General features: G+C 37.6%; 1 protein-coding gene across 33 annotated transcripts in view; it reads left to right on the forward strand.

Annotated features, from left to right (window-relative positions):
• Positions 1–22451, forward strand: part of DLG2 (discs large MAGUK scaffold protein 2) — a 981924-nt gene that overhangs the window by 761822 nt on the left and 197651 nt on the right. For all 33 annotated transcript variants that reach the window (XM_038135749.1, XM_038135838.1, XM_038135932.1 and 30 more), the window contains one exon: positions 5489–5645. In XM_038135749.1, the coding sequence (XP_037991677.1) occupies positions 5489–5645 (157 nt within the window). The remainder of the gene's footprint in view (positions 1–5488; positions 5646–22451) is intronic.

Here is a 22451-nt window from a genome sequence, read left to right on the forward strand (position 1 = left end):
GAATCTAATGTAACTCAGTGCTCACACTGTGGATTGTTAGAAGCCAAACATATTTATACTGCTCAGGAGAAGGGGCCTTGCTGCCTTAGTTTGGGGTGGGTTCTTTCAGAGAATCACAGAATGGCTTGGGTTGGAAGGGACTTTAAAGATCATCTTTAAAGTTCAAACCCCACCCCTGCTATGGGCAGGGTCATCATCCCCTAGACCAGGTTGCTCGAATGCCCATTCATCCTGGCCTTGAACACTTCCAGGGGCTGGGTATCCACAGCTTCTCTGGGCAACCTGTGCCAGTGCCTCACCAGCCTCACAGTAGATATATTCTTCTTAGTATTTAATCTAAATCCACCCTGTTTCAGTTTAAAGCCATTTCCTGTTGTCCTATCCCCGGCGTGCTCTTCTCCCTGATGAACTAACGTGACTTTACCCAAATAATACAACTTCTTGCAACTTCAACTTCACCTCCTGCTGTTTGCTCATTCAAGTAGCTAGGACGGGTTTTCTTGCACTATGTAAGAGTACAAAGGCTGTGCCCCTGACTTGTATATTGATGCTACCCTAATACAAACAATAAGATAAATATTCTTCTGGGCTTTCTGTGATCTGTGTTACTGTAACACCAAGGCAACGAAGACTTTATGTATGCTTTCAACATCCTTTGTGAAGAAAATGGTAGTCTGGGGGGAGGAGGAAAGGCAAAAAACCCAACAGTAAAAACAAAAAGAAAAAAAAATTAAAAAGCCATGACAACAAAAAACTGCACCCAAATCAAGATCAAAGCCATATTTCTAAGCCTCTGCAGATTTGAGATACCTCATCGATTGTATAGAACTGAAGAAATCCCTAGGGTCTGATGTTTGAACACACCCAGTGTTGCTTAATATTTCTGTAGATATTTCAAAAAGCACAAAATGTGTCAGCACTCCAATTTTACAGATAGTACAAAAGAAACAGAAAGACAGTGGTGTCAATTGAGATGAATACTAAAACTGACTCTTTTCCTTAATGTTGCCAGCAGCACAAAAAAAATCAATTTAATCATGGATTTTCTTTCAGTTAATTATTATAAGAATTACTTGTTTTTGGAAAGCACTTCCCCATCATTTATCAGTCCAGTTTTAATCTCTTAAATTAGATCTATAATTACTATGGATTCCAGTCTGTAGAAGAATGATAGTAATAGTGACATTTTTTCTCTTGTCGTTTTCTGTTTGTTAAAAATAAACTGATCAAACCAAATATTCAGTGCAAATGTAGTAAATAAAAAGCACTTGCTGTTTTAAGGTAGTGATCAAATCAAACATGTATAAACCAAACAAACCTGCTAAGGAGAGAAATGCTGCATTATGGTTTATTTTTGGTCACTGCATTTTTATGACAGAAGACATTTTCTTTAGTGTTGACATTTTGTTACTACTTCTTGTTTTCAAGTATTAATGTAGTAATCCTTTGCTCTTACATCAAGCCTACAGTTCATAATGTGATTTACAGAATCTGATCTGATGCAATTCCCCAAAGCAAGTAACCAAGTCCATCCAAATTGATTCTGCCATTGATTTCTCAGCCTGTAAATTTGTGTGGATTGCAGCACTTTATTTCCTCCTTTACTCCTGGATCTATTAATGTAAATCTTCCTTTCTTCTTTCCCTACCTTTTTTATTTCCTTCTCTGATCTTCTTTACAGAGGCACTGCCTTCCTTTATTCTGATTTCTCTCTTCTTTCCTCTTTTCTTTCCTTTTTTCCCTTCTCTTTTTTCCCCCCTCCCTTCTGCTGCCTTCTGTCAGTCCAGGAATGTTTTCATCTCACACTCCTTTCTAATTTCTGCTTGATTTCCCCTGCTGCTCTGCTCTGTTTGTATGTGGTATAGAGCTGCAGGAGGGTATAAAACATGCACACACCAAATTAAAGTGCTAGTACACTTTGTTAGCACCTCCAAAGTTACCTTCAGCTGTATTTATCACAGAAGAAATTGTAAATGGGATAAAATTAAAGCTGGAGGCTGAAACATGAATTTCAGGAACACTGGATGTCAGACTGCTCCTTTTTCCAGGATAGCTACAGAGTGCCATCTATTGTATCCAAATAAAACATCTTCACAGAACAAGCTGAGTTGGAAGGGACCCACAAAGATCACTGAGTCCAACTCCTGGCCCTGCAGAGGACATCCCCAAGAGTCACATCATGTGCCTGAGATCATTGTCCAAATGCTCCTTGAGCTCTGTCAGGCTTGGTGCTGTGACCACTTCCTTCACTGCCCAACCACCCGCATTTTAAAACAAGTTCTGCCTTAGCTGCTGTTTTCTGCAGACAGCTAGACATTCTGAGTGCAGAAACTACAAGCAAGCATCATTCACATTTGACTTACTTTTCTTTCAGTTCTCAACTCTCCCATCATCCTGTCATCTTTAAGTGTTTGATCCCATCACCTCCTTTACAGCATTTATCTGCATTTTGTCTTGAGTTCTCTCATGTGTACTACATTCATAACATTTTTTCACAGATGCAAAGGAATTTTTCCTCGTGTTGTTTCCCACATATTCAAGAAAAATTGGAACAGCTGTTCTTAGACCTCCTAAATATTATATTATGGGTTGACTGTAACTTTTATACCAGATGATAAAATATGTAACATCCTCATCTTCAGCTTAGACATTTCAGTGAGTGTTGATAAAGCATTGGCAGGTAACTAATTGCTGCCTCACTCTTAAAAGATCACGTGGGTAGTGGCTGGTATTGTAGTTAGTTTCCTTAATAAATATTTTTCCTACTTCATAAATTTTATATCAACTTTTTTACCATCGTTAGCCCTTTTGTCATTGTCATTCTAAGTACACTACGCAAATATGAACAATTACATATTTTTTTAAACATATTTATTATATTAAGGTGAATTGGCATATACATTCTACTTCCTATAGCTTTTGTAGTACAGTAAGGGCTAAAGGTTGTTTTTATAATGACAACAGCACTTAGGTGCTCTTGAGTCCACATTTCAGATTCTGCAGGGTACTCAGATATGAAAGAAATACAAAGACATGTTAAGGATGGTCAGCCTCTATTCAGCCAAATCTGAGTCATGATCAAAATGATCTGATTAGGTAAAAGAGCAGGGGCAGAAACCCATTGCATTCTAATCACAGCTTCTGACATTTTCCCCTTATTGTCTGAACTTTCTCTGAACATAATCATCCAAGAGCAGAATGTAAATTTCGCTGTCAAAAGGCCAGAATTATAAAACAGCACTGGCAGCATTTTAGGCATAAATCTGCTGACTTGATCAGAGACAGGGATTAATAACTGGGCCAACATTTTGTTGAGCCGCACAGCTTACTATTCAGTAGATACCCAGTTGTATTGACCTAGTTTTGTCCATGGCCCTGGCTTTCAACTGTTTGATCCAAGCCGCCTGTCATATGTGAAAGTACTCATTTTTATTTTGAACAAGATCTCTTCTGATTTCTCACCAGCAGAGCATGCAAATATATTGGTTTGACTTTGCTGCCTCTTTTTCCTCAATATTCTGGTAAATAATAAATGGCAGCTGCTCAACTCTTGCAAAGTATTTCTGATGAGTAGAGCTTGAAGATGACAAGTGTCACCGTATCATTTTGTGGCTGAGGAAACTGAAGCTGGGAGAACAAATGAGTTGCCAAGAACACTCAGCAGTGCATGCGCTAAGCAGAGAAGAGAAATCATGCTTTCAGCTCACTGTCCTAGTTCTGCTCCAACCCCCAGGCCACACTTCTAATTAAAGACCTGTTAAGACTTCTTAAATTCTGGATCGAATTATGTCTACTCTGCACATATTTAACAAGGTGTTAAAGGAGTTGCTACAAGGCAAATCAACAGCAGTGATGCAAAAGAAAAAAAAAAGCAAAACCTCTACTTTTATTTTCTGATTCTCAAAAATACTTCAGAAATACACAAACTCATTGCAATATGTATTTTGCTCACAGCTGTATTTTTAACTGTTTTCTGACTTTACAACATTAAAAAAGTCAAGAGATGAAGTACCATATGGAATAGGACTAATATTTTGCTTTAGTCTTCTCTTTCAAGTATATGAAACTTCCATTTCAGAAAGCTGAGATGTTACTTTAACATCATAATCAAGTTGGGGATACCATTTGAATATTAGCACTGTGCAAAGATTAACAACTGCCTGTGATTTCAGAAGTATCATGTCAAGATAAACTCTCCATGTATCCATAAGATTAAACTTGTGTCAAATAAGGCCTCACTCAACTTAATCACTTCTCTTCCTTTTTTACTCTGTTCTTTAAAAACAAAATGGAAGTGAAATATCCATTTGTGTGATGCAGAACTGTGGTGTAATATGGAGGAAAGATTGAATCTTTTATACAAGAAGCATTCTGTAGAATGTGCGTTTTTGTTGCTGGCAACTTTTTTTTGTAAACTTAAAGAATGAGTAGAGCATCTTACTTCTCTGGGAGGAGTCACAGACACCTATATGTATGTGTTTGGGAGACTTGCAGGGCTGTGCTTAAAATTTATACATCATAATTGAACAGCATTTACATGTTTTATGAAAATTAAATTTTAGATGGATTTGAAATGGGGTAAGTACCAATAAACATGGAGTGTGTGTATGTATATGTGGTTGTGTGTGCTTGTGTATCCAAGGGAGAGCCAGCTCTGTGGCTGTGTATGTAGAGACTGGGAACAATATTTGGGACCCTTTCTCAAGGATGATACCTTGATTGCTTAGGAAAGTAACCTATTTCTGGAAATAAGTATTCCCATCAGTAAATTGCACATTATGTTTACGTCCTCTGGGTCATATTTTCAATTTACCGATGAAAAGAGCTGTGTGAGATATACCTGTTATTATTTATTGATTTCTATCATAATTTATAATTTTTAAGAGTGTAGCAAAAACTTAGCTGGTTCAGTGATAAAGCTGCAATGTGACTTAACAAATGCATGATCCTGATAGTGTCAAACCAAAGTTTTTAATGAGATTTTGCTGGATTAGCTTGATCATATAAATGTTATTTGCTCCAAATCTGTCAGGATCACAACTGCCATTGCTTTGCTTTGAGTTGTAAGTTTTTTTCTTTTTTCGTTTGTTGCAAAAGCAAGACTAGAACTTAAAATAAAAATGTACCAGATAAAGATTGATTCTACCTGGATATATAGTATTGCTTTAAATTAGATTATTAAGTGTATTCAGTGTTTTGCTTTTCCTTTCAATAAATTTGTCACTTAACATAGTGAAGATAACTCCAGTGGGGTGAAATTAATAGAGCTGTTTGAATTCAACCATGAGGGAAAAAAAAAATGCTGGTTGATTCCTACCTTATCTGTTCACCAGTTAACAGCTTTGTCATCTGTTATGTGGTTTCTTTAGACAATATTTAGACAATAGCAGGCCATTGTGTCTGAGGCTAAATACAGTATGCTTAAGATGCTATGCAAAATGCATATGCAGTAAGAGTGCCTAAACATTACGATTTTGTTTCTGTACAGAGAGCCTCGAAAAATCATCCTGCACAAGGGCTCCACAGGACTTGGTTTCAACATTGTGGGAGGTGAAGACGGGGAAGGCATTTTCGTGTCTTTCATCCTCGCAGGTGGGCCGGCGGATCTCAGTGGCGAGCTGCAGCGAGGAGATCAAATCTTATCTGTAAGTGTTCTGTTGGGCTGTCCTAACCAGCTTCTTCATCTAGTTCTTTGTCTATGCTGCACAGAAAGGGGGCACACAAAGAAGGTTTTCTCGTTTCCATGTTGTGAATTCTGAGCTGCAAACAGTTTATTCCTGAATATTTTGGTTATTTTGCGCTTGGGGTTTAGAGCATTTGTTACTGCTGTTACTTGAATTTATCTGGGAATGAGACTTCTCTCTACTTAATGCTACCTACACTACAGTGACACCCCAGGAAGGACCTAAGAACATTGCAGACCTAAGCATCCCATATTTTGGCCCATCATCCAGTTCCATTTTTCCCAAAACACACTACTGAGTCTAAGCATATTTCTCAATTTCACCTTTTCTTGGAAGAGAACAAGCAGTAGGATGAAATCATCTATACTCAGGCTGCCATCTAGTGTGCAGTCAAGTGCTTACCAAGTAGCTTGCTACAACCAGGAGATTAATTAGGTTATGTTCATTATCTCTCTGCCTCTGATGAATTTGATGATCCCTCTGAAATTCTTTTCAAATTTTATTGGATGAAATGCTTTTTAGCCTGAGGTTTTATTTTGCATACTTAGACTCAAAACATCTTTTTAATTTTTCATTCATGTACATATTGATATCACACATTTTAAAAACAGAACATTTGTGTTTTAGGATCTGTCAAGTAATCAAACATCTGACTGAAATAATCTGAATATAAAGAAATTTGAATAACAATGAAAGCCTTGAAAATGTAGTTAAATATCCATTGACATTATTCACATTCCTTACTGGAGGAAAAAAAAAAAGAAACTATCCCAAATTGATGCAGATGTGACTGTTTCATGTGAGGCACAACAATAGCCTTAAGGCAAAGAGCTGAAATACAGAAATTATTTATCCCAGATAAATGATGGATGCATTAGGCTGAGGTGTCACACTGCTTCCCACTGTTGTGCCTTCTTTCCCTGTGAATCTTGCATCCCTGGCTGTAATTCAGTAATTGAGGATGGAAGATGGCTTCAGCCTGGATGGTTTGGTCATCCTGGTCAATGTTTAAATTCATAAGAAAGCTGGATATGGTTTTCCTACATTGTTAAGGATTGTCATGGCCTATTCTATGAAAAGTAAATTTACCTTACACCTGTGAAAGTTTTGTAAAAAGTTCTGAAGAGGTGGCTAGAGGTGTTTTGCGATATATAGAAAATCTGGTTAAGTTATCACCAAAGGGCGGCAGTAACCTGACATTGTGAGGATCACAGCAGTGTATTTTATCTAGACCTGTTCCTTAAAAGTGCTGTAAGGAAAAAAATGAGAAAGAGCAAGTAAAGGGTGTTTGGGTGCTGTTGGGAGTCCACGCAGGCAGGCAGGAAGAACACAAGACTACATCTGAAATGCAAAGAGTAAATTTATTTAATTACCTCGCTAACCGGAGGATCCCAAAGCAACACCTGGGTAGAGACACAGGGGTGGGAACACAGGAGCCCTCAGGTTCATTCCACCCTGAGTGGTGGCAGGGCTGTTCTTTGCACCCAGTTATTGAGGGCCCACACACACGGAGCTTACCACCATGCTGTGATCTCTGTGCTTTTTATGATCTCTGAGCTCTGATCTTCACTCTCCCAAAGCAGGGAGCTCAGGCATGTCCCTGAGAGTGCCTCCAAGTCCCTCAGACACCTACATTATGTCTAAACAGAAATCCTACTTCTCAAGACAGACAGAGGATAGATGGCAGTGGGCATAATCTAAGGGATATATTCCCACACTGATAGTCTCCAGGCCTCAGCATTCCCACCTGCAAGATCTCTTGGAATCTTGCATCCTTCGTCTTCACTCTGCTGCTTTTAACCTTTTCCTCCCAATAGTGCCTTGAAGAGCTGTCCAAGTAGAAAGTTCCTAGGGAATTGCAAAAAAATCCAAATAGATTCTCACAAAGTTATCCTTATGAAGAGATAAGGAAGTCCAAGGCCTGTGTCAAGAAGAGCACAGACAAGAAACCCAAAGAATAGAAACAGAAGTTTCTTCAGAACAATTATGCAATTTATTTTTCTTTGATTAGATGCAGCAAAATAGGGCTGACTAATAGAGACTACTGAGATCTAAGCCTTTTGCAGTACATTGTATTCAAAAATACAGAAGCTCAAATATGAATTTAAAAGTCCATTTTCTTTAATTTTTAAGCAGGATATATTTACAACTGTATTCTACAGCCACGGTAAAATTTTTAACTCTAATTTTACTGGTTTGTAGTGACATTTTCCATAAGTTCTAATTAACATTACTAGTGTTGTGTCAGCATTTACTTGTCATGCAAGAGTTGTTTATTTGTTCATTGAGCAGAGAGGGATGGAAATTATTACTCAATTAGACTGCTTACATATCCCCAGGCAATCACCCAGTCAGGCCCATGTTATTTATTTAGTCAGAAATAACTAATATAGATCCATTTTGCCATATTCAGAAAAAAAAAAAACCAGTTTCATGCACAGAGCTCATTAATCTTGTACCAATCTAGTAAAGGATCCCAGACACCTTAGTTTTATAAGGACTGCAGAAAAAATGTCTGTTTCTCTATGTTTGTTACTTCTTGTCTCATCCCTCAGAAACACTTATTTCCCTACAGAAATACTTTTCCCATTTGTTTCTCAAAACACGACAAATCTGATTAACAAGAACAAATAGAATAGCAAAGCTGCTATTTCTAATCAGACGAAGCTTGGTTAAATTTCTTACAGACAGGAAACATAGTAAGTGATTTAAAGATCTGAATTTAATTCTTTATAAGACTGGTATTTCAGAATTACAATGAAGCCACAAGAGTTCTTCTATTGTGATATTTTACTACCTTTACAGTGTGGTGTGGCCTGCTTTTTGGCCAATCCCTCTAATACTTATTATCTTTCAGAATGCTACTTCTTTCATTGTTGTCCCTGCCCATTGCAGGGGAGTTGGACTTGGTGACCTTTAAAGGTGACCATTTCCAACCCAAATGGTTCTATGATTCAATTTAATCAATTTAATCAATTTAGCTGGTATCCTGTGTAAAATCATAGGCAGGGTGCTTCATTTTCCTAAGCCTCAGTCTCCCATGTGGACAGTGAGGATCACGGGCTCTCTCCAAATTCATCCCTGTGCTGTGAATATGGCAATATTGACTGGTTGAGAGCTGTGCATTCTCACCTTTGGGAATGTACCCACAAAAATACCTAAAATGGACTGCAAATCCACCAGTGAGACCCAGCAAGGCTTTGCCTTGGAGAGTTCCACTGGGGGTGTGTACGTCATGCCATAGTCAGCCGACACGGCTTGGACAAATCCCATCAGCTCTGCCTCTCCTTCCCCTGGCTGTCGCGGTGTGAGAGGGAGGGGTCCGACCCTACAGCCCTCCGGCAGCCCTGGGAAGGATGGTGCTGCAGCCTTGGCCCCACGAACGAGTGGAATTTGAATTTATTTTTCCCAAATGCCACCAGGTGGCGGCCCAGGATCAGTAATGACAGCGGTCTGCCTTTGGCTGAAACTTCAGAAAAAAATGGGGGTAACAGGTTTTTTCTGATTTCTGTTAATTGGAAATGTTTGAAAAATATCTCAGAAAGAGGATGATATTCCCAATGCTCCTGTGCATAGAGAACAAATGAATCTTATCTGAACCTTGAAGGTCAATTCAAGAATCATGGAAAATCTGCTGTGTTGGAAAGTAAAACATTTCAAATACCCCAAAAATGAATTTTTGTGTTATGCTCATGAGAAGACCGGGGTTACTCCCTTATAGTATTTTCTTAAAATTCTGGTTTCTTCTGGCTATAATTCATTATATTCCTTAGAGTCACCACCCAATTAAATTTTTTTTTCTAATTTCTGAATGTCTTTAAAATGAAGTAACACACATGTCACCAATGTAAGTTCATCACTGTACTAGAATATATCCTCCCCTGTAGTATTTTCCTCAAATTAACTATCATAACTATTGTCAAATAGCTCTTTTGAATTCTAATTGACATTAATGTTGATTTACTACATGTGCACACTCAGATTAATTTTCATCTCGGGTACTTATAGGCCAAAGGAAACAGTTCAGAATAGTTATGAAAAAATCGTTTCCATTGTAGAGGAGCAGAAATGATTTGTTTAAAATCATTTTACAAGTCTGGGCCAGGTTTAGAGGCTGCTTGAACTCAGATCTAACCCCAAGTTCTCTATCTGTTAGGAGAATGCAGTCTTCAATAAAAATAAAATGTAATGTTCCTTGATGCCATTCTTGCAGTTTTTAGTTCCACTCCCAATGCTAAGGGATATTTTTCCTATTAAAACAGGAATGGGAAACCAGTGTTGGTTAGTCAAAACCACCTACTTTAGAACAAGTTTTTTCTCTGAGCTGCATGCATGAAATGACCACTCGTTGTGCATACACCCTGACAGAAAGGAGTCTTATAATTTTTGGAAATACGTACATAGTGAATACATTGCAATTTTTAGGGGAAAGTCCTGGGGAGGCAGGAGAAGAAATTCAGTCCTTTTCAAAGAAAAATTGCCACATCGTTTTGTTTTTTTTTCATTACAATCTCAAATTAAATCTTAATAAAACATAAGTCTTTCTTTTAGGTGACCTACCCTGAATGCTTCAAAGCATTTTCAGTGCCAAGTGGACAACTTTTTCAATAGATACAGGACTGAAAATGGAGAAAATTAGTTTATACATGCAAGTTCAGCAGCAAAATTTATTTACAGTTTCACAGAAATAGTTAGTGCATATTGCTCCTTGAATTCTTTTGATGACTTTTCAAACAGTTTCACCTTTTCTGTAAGGCTGCATCAAGCTGTATACAAATGGGAGAATTACAGTGAATTAATAGGCATAAGGAGTTAACAGCAAGTATTTGCACTTGAATCTTAACTTTTGAAGTTACTGAATTTTATGTCTTTGTGCAAGGTTAAACCTCAGATTGAGATACTTACGAATAGACATCTAATGTTTGCTGGGTGTCTGGTTGCAATTAATGTCAAAGGAAGTGAGAGAACATACAGCTGGCCAACTGTGAGCTGTATAGAGCAGGCTGAATTTCTCCGTAAGCTATAGTACCTGTATTGACTTCTAAGCTTAAACACCACATGCATTCATATCTATATTTAGGTGTCTTAAACTGCATCTCACATTTCATGTCAGTTTACCCTTTTGATATATATTTGCTTTTTCAGCTAACATCATGCTTCCTTAGTCACAAATAAAGGTAATATAAAACCATGAACCATAAAGGCAATATCAGTTTTATTTCATTCTCTTGTCGAAATGCTTTATGTTCACAATGGCTGGATGCAGTGTGACTTGGAGCCTGAAAGAAGAATCAAGGGGAAAAGTAGACTGCTTGCCCTGGAGCAAGTAACTGCTCCCAGAAAGTGCATCCACAGGTTACTTTAGGGGAATAAAACAACTTTTTTGAAGGGTGATTGCTCAACAACAGCAGGAAAGAGTAGAAAAAGAACAGGCTGCAAAGAGGCCCATAGTACTCTCGTAACACTTCCATTTCCCCTCTCATCGAACCTGAGTCAGGTGAATGAAATTAACCAAAGCATTCTGTGTGATTTTTCTGTTGATCTGGTGTAGTATCGGGAGGTACTCCTATATGGGGAAAGACACTGTTTTTTTTTTTCCCCACGCTGCTTTCTGAGAATTAAACAACTGTGGGTTGGGAAGGGACTGGTGCAGATACTCTGTGGGGCTTTCTGTCACTGGTGCATGGCACTGTATAAACCTAGTTTGCAACACCAGTACTTGAGCATCTCACTTCAGTATTGTCTCTAGTGTTTTATACAAGGCTCTTCCTTGCAGAGGGATTTTATCTTAATCAGATTTTGTCTTCTGTCTATGCATTGTCCTGCTGTTGTTTTTTTGTGAGACATTTGCTATCCTTTATGAACAGTTTAAACATTACTTTGTACTTTGTTCCTCCCACACAACTCCTACCCACCTTCTCACTCACACCTGTAGCCAAAAATATAACATGCATTTGAAAAAGCATAGCGTTCTTCAACTTCTACTCCAAAAATGTCCAAATAGAGCAGGATAGAATGTACGAACTCTGTGCTTACTTACAGCAAATATTTATGTTTTATATTTCCTGCAGTTATATTTGACCTTCAGACTGACTTCCCTTCCTTTGGTACAGAGAAGCTTTCAGCTTTCTAATTTAAAATAGTTATTTTGCTCCCAGTAAATGGAGTAAAACTGCTCAGGGCAAATAGTGCATTTTGTTACCTAGTTACAAAACTAAGATAAATGGCAAATACCATTTGGTTTTCCTTCTCAGATTTTCTTTTTTCCAAAACGCAGCTGTCTCAGAAAATGTTTGAAACATCTCTATAGTGCCTGGGATCTTTTCTTCTTAGATCACCAGTTTGTCCCTTTTGTGTAATAGTGTCAGGACTGTAACAGATATTCCCTTTGCCCTACAGGAATTGTTTGCAGAGGCACTGACCATATCCTTAGGATGCTTTCTTCCCCGTGGTGGTGTGAGTGGTGCATGACTGTCCTCAGGCATGGGACAGTCGATCAGTTTCTGTACCTTTAGCTGCGATTGTCTATAGACTTCTGTTATGTTTTTAAGATGAATCCTACTTAGTCAGTATGTTAACTGTGTAAACCTGCTTTGTAGTAATGTATAGAGCACTGCCTGGTGTATAATCAGAGCATTGGTTTATATAAAGTATGTAATCAGAGCAGTGATTTAAATGGGTAAATCAGTGCACCTGACTGGACTCTTTTAAAGTAGAATTTGTTTGAAAATAAGCAAGAATTTGTTGCTAAATATATCCAAAGGATCAGTACTTGATTTTAGGTGGTAATTGTGACAGATTTGTAAAAAGAAAACCTCTGGAGAGGAAAGGAGCTGAGAGCACTGGCATTGTCATATTTTAATGGGATGACACCAACTAGAAGGAAAAGTGGATTAAGCTCCTTAGAAATATTTAGTGGATTAATCTAAATTCAGGCTTTGCTCGTGTTGGGAAGCACAGAGTATATAACCCTTCAGGCCCCCTCTGCAGCTAACAGAAAAGTGTAGCCATAACTTACCTTTCCCTAAAGCAGACATTTTACATGGGTCAGATGACCATTTGGTTGTAAAAGTTTATATTTCTTTTCACATATTATAGAGAATTTAGCATAACTTCCCTTTAATGAAATAAATCCCATCCAAACTGATCAAACATTCATGAATCTGTTTTTGGTGGAGAATATAGAAAAATAAGTCAGATAATTCTAGGTTTTATTCTCACCAGTAAGGAAGAATAGCCAAAAAAATGGGAGAATGAAACAGATAAATCCACTAAATCTTTCTAAGGAGAAAGACAACTTGCCCTTGAGTAACCATATAGTGTAGAGGCAATTTTTATGATTTTGTGCTGAAAGGGTATGAGGAAGTAACATGAACTTCAAAACTAGTTTGCTGTGCAGTCACAGCTGTGGAACTCAAGTAATCAACATTGAAAAAGTGAAAGCTGAATTAGTCACTGTGGTAATAACAGCCCAAGTCTTAAAAATTTATAAATGTTAGGTAAAATCCAGGGGGAAATTCAGAAGGGCAAAATGTAAAATTAACTGTATTTTCCAGAATTAAAAAGGCATCAAGAAAATGTTTGATATAAATAGAAAACCAAGCAAGAAATTAATTTCTCAAAGAGTTGGGAAAAATTGTTTAAAAGTGAGTGTTCAAACCTTTAGTGATTTTTTTGTTGTTTTGTCTTTAAAAAGAGATGGATCCACAATTATTCACATAGGGCAGTTATGAAGAAACAGAACAGTCTTTGAAGTGGACTTAGGCAAAATCAGATTAGAACTTAGACGAGTTAGATGTTGTAAACAGATGAAGCTGATTCTCATATACTTCAGGAACTATTCAATGCAGGCCATTCATCATTTTATTCAAGAACTGAAGGAATATTTGGGAGTATAGGTTGCGCAATTTTCAGGGAAAACTGGGAGAAACAGTCAATCTATTTGCAGGTACTTAGAAAACAGCAGAAGAAGGAGTACTAATCCTGATAAATTTTTTCAAGAATAAATTGTGAAATATCATTTTCCTCCTGAAAGAACATTAGTCACAGAGAAGAAGTCATAAATGTCATTTTATTGCAAACTTGCTGCCCCTGTAATCTACCTATCAACACCTTCATAGAATAGCATGTCATAAGCCTCCCAAAAACATAGAGAAAAGCAGAAAAAAGCAAAGATGTTGTCATGGTGAGATCTAATGGAAAGATCCAGGGCAAAACAGCTGTTTAATATAAGTTCAGATATTGCTGACAACACTGGGAATTCTTGGATTTGAGGATAAGGATTTATGTCTATATGGGATCATCTGGGTGCACAGTGCTCTGCCTTTTCCAGATAAACTCAGTTTCACCCCTCACAATGCATGCAGACATATGTTCAGTACTCACTGTCATCATGATGAGCCAAAAACATTTCACAAAACTGAGACACCCGTGCAACTTCCCTGTACAAAAAGAGAGATTTAAAGGTACAGAAGGCAACTGGGAACCTGGTGAAGAGAAGCTGGGTGCAAACACTGGGACAAAGGTCTCTTTTCCCATGAGACCTTGAAGTTTAGAACTCATGGCAGAAAAACCCTAGCACCCCTCTTGATAGTAAAAATTCATTTTAATGTAGTATGAACCATGTCCATGTTAACACTTCCATCTGGAAATAGTTAATCTTGGGGAAATGAGCTGGTAGCAAACTGTTTTTCAGTGTTGATGGTAAATATATCTAATCTGATGGCTGGAAGTGGAACTTAGACATATCCAGCCTCAAAATATGGGGCATTTATTTTGTAATCAGAGCAAGTGGTTGTATTGCTAGAGAAGCTCATAGACTCATAGCTCATAGTCTTGCCCCTTTGGAACTTCAAAATAAAATAGATTACTTTCAAAAATACAACCCTAATGGAAATTCTAGGGAAAAAAAAATTACCAGCAGCATATTCTGGAATGCTGCATATACTGCTGCATAATTTCATCTCATTAATCTAGGAATTTGTCTTCCAGCTGAATTTCTCTCTACCCCCCAAAACTACTCACCCACATCTTTCTGCAATCTGTAACATACAGTGGAGTTGTCTTGCTGCAGTAACTGTTTCCTAACTTAACTCTCATATTTCAAGCACATGATCAGAAGCTAATAAATTACATCAAGAATTCTCTTGAATAAGGTATATCTTTTTTTCCCCAGGGTGTTAGCTATCAGACCTGTCAGTTCTGTGTCATACACAGCTAGTAAATTGGCCTAGACCAGAGGCTCTATATTTCTGTTGTGATTAAATCATCAGTTGCCTCTAAAATCTTCATTTTACTATTGCCTCAGTGAGTAAAAATGGTCTCATGCCAGACTGCTTGCTCTGCAGCTCCTTATAGTTTAAGGAGGAGTGTACATTCAGTTCAAACATTCTAACTTGGCAAATTTTGGTGTAACACTGTCAAGTAGAATTATATCACATCTGATACACTGAAGATTTGTAATGAGGTTTGCAGCCCTCAGTGTGGGTGCTCTGCCAGGCTAACAGTGAAAAAGTGGAAATCAAGCTGCTACTGCTGGACACAATGGCTAAAATCCCTGAGCTTTATTCAAACAGAGCTTTGCCCCAGGCTGGACTTTTGCCTTGTGCTCAAACTAACTAGTCTCCAGGAATCATTCTGCTCAGTCAGTTTTGAGTTTCAGAGTGATTAAAAAAATTATCATATGACACAAGCTGAAAAGTAATAGAAATTGGCCATCCATTAAATAGGTTATTGAAGGGATATCTGCAATAGTTTGTGCAAGGAGTTTTCTGAGATCTTTTTGAAAAAACAAGTTTGATATACCCTGAATCTGAACAAGCAAGCTACCAGAACGGGAACAAAAGGAAAATCACTTAGACAATACAAGAGCTGTTTCCTTTCCACTGGTTATAAAAAACACGGTTTATATGAGAGTATGGAGCTTTGGCTATTCAAAGTGTCTGTGTCATAATCTTCATCTGTAGAACCACAAATAAATTATTAATGTTGTGATTCAGGGAGTTTTAATATGAAACGTGAGCACTGAACACTTACATAATTCCAGTAAGACAGTCTACCCTTCAGCCATTGACACATTGCCTCGGGGTCACTGGGCTGAATTCAGCATGGATTTGCCATGGCACAAGCCAATGGCCATCTCACCTCTCATAGCCTCAGAGCCATACTCTGGATGTGGAAATATGGAAACACCTATCAAGCACAGCTCAAGGCAAGGATTTCAATTTTTGAATTAATCTCTAACTCGGTGCTCGGGGTTGCTTCTGTCTCTAGGCAGCCTCTAAAATTGTTTTGCCTTTTTATTTCAGTTCCCGAGTACCTATTTCTTGTTGGCTTCAGATGAAATTAGGTTCTTATCATCTTTGAGGTATAAGGAACTTGTTAAAATGGAAACCTTTACCTCATTTCAGAAGCAAGAGAGTTTCAATCATTATTTCTGCTTATACTATCTTTTGAAATTCAAATGTGAAGCAAAACCCCTGTGGCATTATGAGTAAAACTGAACAACTCTGGCTTAGTTATATCCATTCACTTATGCTTGCAAATGTGAGAGTTAATTTAGGAAACAGTTACTGAATAAGGAAAAATACCTTTTAGATGTATATGGACACCAAGGTATATGGAATAAATGCTACTAAAAGGGGCATGTCTAAATGACCCAGGATGAGAGCAGGAGACAAGAACATACAAATGCTGAAAACAGAATTAGAGAGAAAGAGGGATATTTCAGAAAGGCAGGAAAGTGAATGGAAGTAACAGTCATGTGTGAATAAAAGCTGTAGGAGGGAGGAGGGGCAGTTTGATATTTTACCAATTCAGAGTAGAAAGAGAGCAGGAACTGTAAAGGAGAAGGAAGGTGTGAATGCTTGAAAAGATGACACTGGAGTGAGATCCATGAAATTAGGTGGTGGCAGGAATATAAGGAATTTTGAGCAACCACACAGAAGCCGAAAAAATTTTAAAGTCACAACTAGATTTGAATTTAAGAGCTAATTTTGAGCTCTCCATTTTAACAATAATGAATACTCTTACTAACAATTGTATTCGATGCATGTTTCATGTATAAAATGGATAAAAAATATTATTTATATTTATTTTTAAATTAACTGATAGCCACTGGCCTGTGTTATTAGCTAGTATAGTGCTCCAGCAGGTATTTTTCGTAGGTAATACCAGTTGGCTCAATATGCAAAGAGTATGTCTTGACTTACCATTTAGTAATATGATAAAATTCCATTGATCATCTTGCAGTTGCTGAATCATCTCCAGTTCAGGTTGATGCTTCAACAAGCTGGTAGCTATTTAGTGATCTGAATAAAATAAATTGTCATGTCCATTAAGGCTCCAGTAAGTCCATGCATCCTTTTCATAAGGTGTCATTTACTTCTTAAACTAGTTTTGTTCATTAAACTAGTTTTGAGGAAATCTGATGGAATTGAGGTGAAATGGATCTTAAGATGTCATTCAGTGAAATTATTTCAGTCTCAAAGTTTGCAAATCTGGCATCATTCACAAAAGCTACGATCACATGGAAAGCAGATCTTGTATCAGAATTTCTGTACAGTTTGGATTAAAACATAAGTCTGTCTATAGTTCTAGGCTTAACAGGTGCTGTTTAGAAGATTCATGTGGTCTGGTGAGTCATAAATCTAGTTGGTTCAAACGGTAAAAGGCAGTGTGTGCAAGACACCTCTTCAAGAACATAATATTTTTTTTCTACTCCAAATATGGTTTGATATCCCTTTCTTTTGGCTTAGCTGCCTCCTTAAAGTTCCTGGTGGAAAAAGGCATGATACAGCTCATGGTAAAACAAGTGGTTCTTGTTTTCCAGAGAGAGAAGAATTTGCCTCTAGAATGTCCAGCTCCTCAGAGCATAAAGACCAGCTTACCAGAGGCAAAAATTGTAACTCTAAGGTAGCCAGACAAGGAAAACTGAAAAGGTCACTGAAATTGCTGGCCCATAAAAACAGAGAAGGAGGGTGCTGGGCATGGAGAGGAGCATATGGGACATGATCCTATGTTTTCAGCAGAGTTCAGGATGAGAAGACCACTGTGCTTGTCTGTGCGGCTCTAACTAAACAGTAGAAAGTGTAGGCTCAGAACAGATCAGAATTGAGAAAGTGAGACAGAAGTAATAAATCTAGCCTGAAAATACAGAAGAAGCTGGAGAGTGAAGACTCCCCTTTTTCTTTTCTTTCTTTTCTTTTCTTTTCTTTTCTTTTCTTTTCTTTTCTTTTCTTTTCTTTTCTTTTCTTTTCTTTTCTTTTCTTTTCTTTTCTTTTCTTTTTTTCTTTTTTCTTTTCTTTTCCTATCTTTTCCTCTCTTTCCTCTCTATCTTTTTTCTTTCTATCTCTCATTCTTTCTCTTTCTTTCTTTCTTTTTCTATTTTTCTCTCTCTCTCCCACTCTCTTTCTTTTTTCTCTTTTTCCTTCCCTTCCTCCCTTCTGCCACTTCCTCCCTCACCCCTTCCCTTCCCTTCCCTTCCCTTCCCTTCCCTTCCCTTCCCTTCCCTTCCCTTCCCTTCCCTTCCCTTCCCTTCCCTTCCCTTCCCTTCCCTTCCCTTCCCTTCCCTTCCCTTCCCTCCTGGCAAAGACTGTCCCATATCAACATTTCCCTGCTGGGTGCCCCCCCTCCGCCATGTCCCAGAGTGTCCATGGTGCTGAGCCTGCTTTACTTCCCCAGCATTTCCAGCTGCTGGATGTGCAGCCTTCTTTACCTTGCAAAAAGCTACTGAAAGGCTGTACTTTGGCAGCATGTCTTATTTCTTAGAATTGTGCTTTTTGGTGGATTGTATCAGTTGCGAAGAGGTGTGGGGACTGTTGTGTAGAGTGGTTATTCCACCTGCTTGTGAGGAAGGTTTTCCTCAGACATGTTCACGGCAGATCATCCCTGATGGGTTTTTTCCAATGTTCCTTGTTTTACATTCCCAGTGACTAAAGAGGACTGCTGGAGAGCATGGCCCAGCTTTCCTCTCATCTCTTCATGATGTGCTTGATAATACTTAAGTTGATGTGCAGAATTAAGGCAGAAAACAGGGGTTTTGGTATATTCTCTTAATGCAAACAATGGGAATTCTGGCTGTAAATAGTTGTCATTATTCAGACTTCTGTTTGCTTTTTCAGGCACCAAAAGCTCTTATTTTATGATTTCAACAAATAAAAGAATTTAGACAGAATTTGAAAAGTCTGCTCTATTGTTTGTTTTGTGGTAAAAGAATGCCTTTCCTTCACCTTTTAATTTAGTGTACAAAAGCATGTGCTATGTTGGTGACAACTTAAAGAAGTAATGGAAAGAAACCCTTTATGTTTCCTCTCCAGGGAAATGATATGTTTTTCCTTTCTTTTCCAATCCAACAAGGTATTTGGTTCCAAGTATGCATTTAACCACAATACAAACACAAAATAAGGTGGCCTAAAGAAAGAAATGGCAAAACAAACCAGATTATTCTGCTAGCTTCTGTTTGACTAACCTGCATAAAAATCATGTTCAGTTTCTAGAAGCCAACCAAACTGCAACAAGCCTGTTCAGAATACAATCAAACTTCTACTAATATGGGCCACTCAACTATCTTAGAGGGAATATAACTCTTCCAATTTTAGAAGAGCTCAATCTATGCCAAAAGTAAATCTGATCTTTCATTTCAATTATGATTCAGTATTAAATGAAGGAGATCATGCTTGATTTTGAGTCAACAAACGCAAAGGCCCAGTAATTACTGTGAGCTATTGTTGCATCTTTTTCTCCATCTCAATTTGGTTTTCACCATAATTTTCAACTCTAATCTTCTATTGCAGCACTCCTCTTTGTTTGTAAGCTTTCGAACTGCTTTTTGCCAGTTCCAAACACAGAAGAGACAGACTTCAGTATAAGCTGCAGGCTCTTCTTATTTGCATTATGTCAAATTCATTTTAGAGTTAGGCATCAGAAATTGCGCAGTCAAGTTCATTCTGGGCCAGGACATCAGGGCTGTGCATTCAAGCTCAGAACAGCTACTTTGTTTATTGTATAATACATTCTAAAGGAAGCAAGCCCATTATTTATAGAAGAGGGAAAAAAACAAAACAAAACAAAACACTGAAACACCTTTGATATCTATTAAACTTTCCTGCGCACATTTGCACCTTTTTCTGATTTTTTAAAATTTTCTTTATTTTCTTTTACTGATTATTCTTCACATAAATTATGTTAAATGAATTAAAAGCAGTAGTTTTAATCAGATTTAACAATTTGCAGTGAAATCATATCAGGGAAAAATGTTACTGCACACAATTATTATGAGACATTAAATTAAGATATTGTTTTGGAGGAAGAGGCAAGACAGAGTATTAGTTATTTTATTCTCTCCGAATTCTTGTTCATTCTGGTCTGATGGTAAAAATTTGTTTAAAATATATAAACTAATGGTGCCTTTCGTAAAGATTTAATGTTGCTACATGAATATGCTGGTTTTCAACTAGAAGGTTTGGGAGCTGATTATGTTTGCTTTTAAATAGGCGGAAATGATACCCAGAAATCAAGTTAGCATCTACTCTTCTTCTTCTTTATAAAGTCAGACTAGATTATAAGTAATTTCTAAATTTAATACCTATTATCTTACAGTGAGGTTCTGTCACTGTTGGTGAATAAAATAACATGCTAACAGAGCTCTCCCTCCCTATTTGGCAATGGTTATTTGATTTTTTTTTTCTGCAGCTGTGTGTCTCCAAGAGGGAGATCGCTGTTTTGGCAAACTGATGTGGTCAGATCATTTCCCTGTTCAACACTGCATAATCTGGTTTGCCTAGCCTGATTATGATCTAGATAAAAATTGCAGAAGATAGAATTTATGTGTTATTTTCTCTCTGACATTTATTTTCCTTGCTCTTTTGATTTCAGCCACTCAGGCCTCTCAGTCTTCCTCAAGTGACTATCTGCAGCTATATCCTAACGTAAAAGTGAAATTAATTTCAGGAAAATTCATTCACTGCAATGTGTTGTGTTTGTACCTTAGGCAATCTTTTCTTCTAGACCAAGGGTTCAAAGGGCAAAAAGTAGTCAGCTGCCATTTCAGCTGAAATGTTCATTTCAGATGGCTTCTTGTTTTTCTGTGGAGAAGTGAAAAATATTTGTATTACAAATTCAGTGAAATTCCTGTCTTATATTCACAGTCTTTATGTATTATTAAGATTGTCCTTATTAGTTCACACGGACATAGAACTGTTGTTTCTCAGAGGAGAAGGAGAATAAGTATTATTTCCTTATTCTTTCATACATTCTCTCCTTTTATCTATAGAGAGATTATTGGAATTGTTTAATTATGTTTCAATCTTCTGTGCTACTAACCCGACTTCACAGACCACTACAATGTTTTCCTATATTGCTTAAGAAAGGCTTGTGTCCTCTCATAGTCTTTGAGCTCAAGCCTGCACAAATTTTTTTTTTTTTTTTTCCTTGGGACTTTCTAATGCTGACCAGGTGACATAATCCATATCCATCTCCCCAGCTCAGGAACTCAGCTTCAGATCATCCTGTGCTTTTGTGGGACTCTCTATCGAGGACTTCAGTTATGAAAGGGGAAAGCACACAGATAAAAACAAAGCTCTCTCTTAAAGGAAAGATTACTTGGCTTCAGAGTTGTCTTCTTCAGACACAAAATCAAGGCTGATGTTTCCTTTATGCCATGATATAGGCACTGTTCTTAAATTTAGGAATTCTGCTCGCAGTTCACAAAACTCAGTTTTGTGCTCAGGTATTGAGTAATTGTAGTGCTGGTACATCTGCGCTCAATGCAATGCAGCATCAAGTGTCATAACACCATCACTGAGGAAAGGTAGGAAACAGCACCTCTTTTTCTACAGCAGTACCCTAATTTGTGTTCCTTACAGGAAGCTGGTATTCTCAACAGGTGTTGCAAAGTCCTAGTTGACATCATCTTCCTCGTTACATATTTTCACTGCTGCAGATTAAAATATGGTAGATTTTTATGGCACTGAAAATTCTGTTTCTCTCCTTTTGTTCTTTTAGAATGCACTTAATTATTGCTCCCTGGGGTCATATATTCCTAGACTGAATTTCAGTGTGTACTTCCCAGAGGTTTCAGTGCACAACTTTAATGAAAGCTTTTGAACCTTTGGCTCATTTTTTTTTGAAAGCTTCTGCCAGCCGTAATAACATCCCAGGGAGAAGAGGACAACTGAGGACTCCTATATTAAATTATCAAGTTTATCATGTTATATTTGCCCCATGCTCATCATTTCTGTGTACAGTCATCAGTTCTACAGCATCATGCAGTCTTCTGAATCAGAAGCTGTGGTATCTCCTGGGCTTTATATAAGTGCTATCACAAATTAGTTTTATAATAAACTAAATAAATGCTGTTTGCATACTAGTAAGGACTAAATTTTCTCATGCAACTAAGGAAGAAAATTTTTATGATGCCAGTGGTGAGACACTGACACAGATTTCCCAGAGAGGTGGTGGGAGCTCCATCCCTGAAAACATTCACGGTCAGGATGGACAGGACTCCGAGCCCCATGGTCTAGTTGAAGATGTCCCTGTTCATTGCAGAGGCATTTTAAAGTTCCTTTCCAACACAAACTATTCTATGACTCTGTGATTCCATGGTAAATATTAATTGTGTTCTCAAAACAGCATAATCTCTAAAATTTGATCAAAGACAGCAAGTTAAGATGGCCAGTTTCTAAATTTTATCGAGCCAAATAAATATATTCATAACAAACTTGACAGCTGTTACTTTAAAAGTTCTATGGAATCGAATTTATTTTTGTA

The sequence above is a fragment of the Motacilla alba genome, chromosome 1 (assembly GCF_015832195.1).
Source record: "Motacilla alba alba isolate MOTALB_02 chromosome 1, Motacilla_alba_V1.0_pri, whole genome shotgun sequence".
In the NCBI taxonomy this organism is placed as follows: Eukaryota; Metazoa; Chordata; class Aves; order Passeriformes; family Motacillidae; genus Motacilla; species Motacilla alba.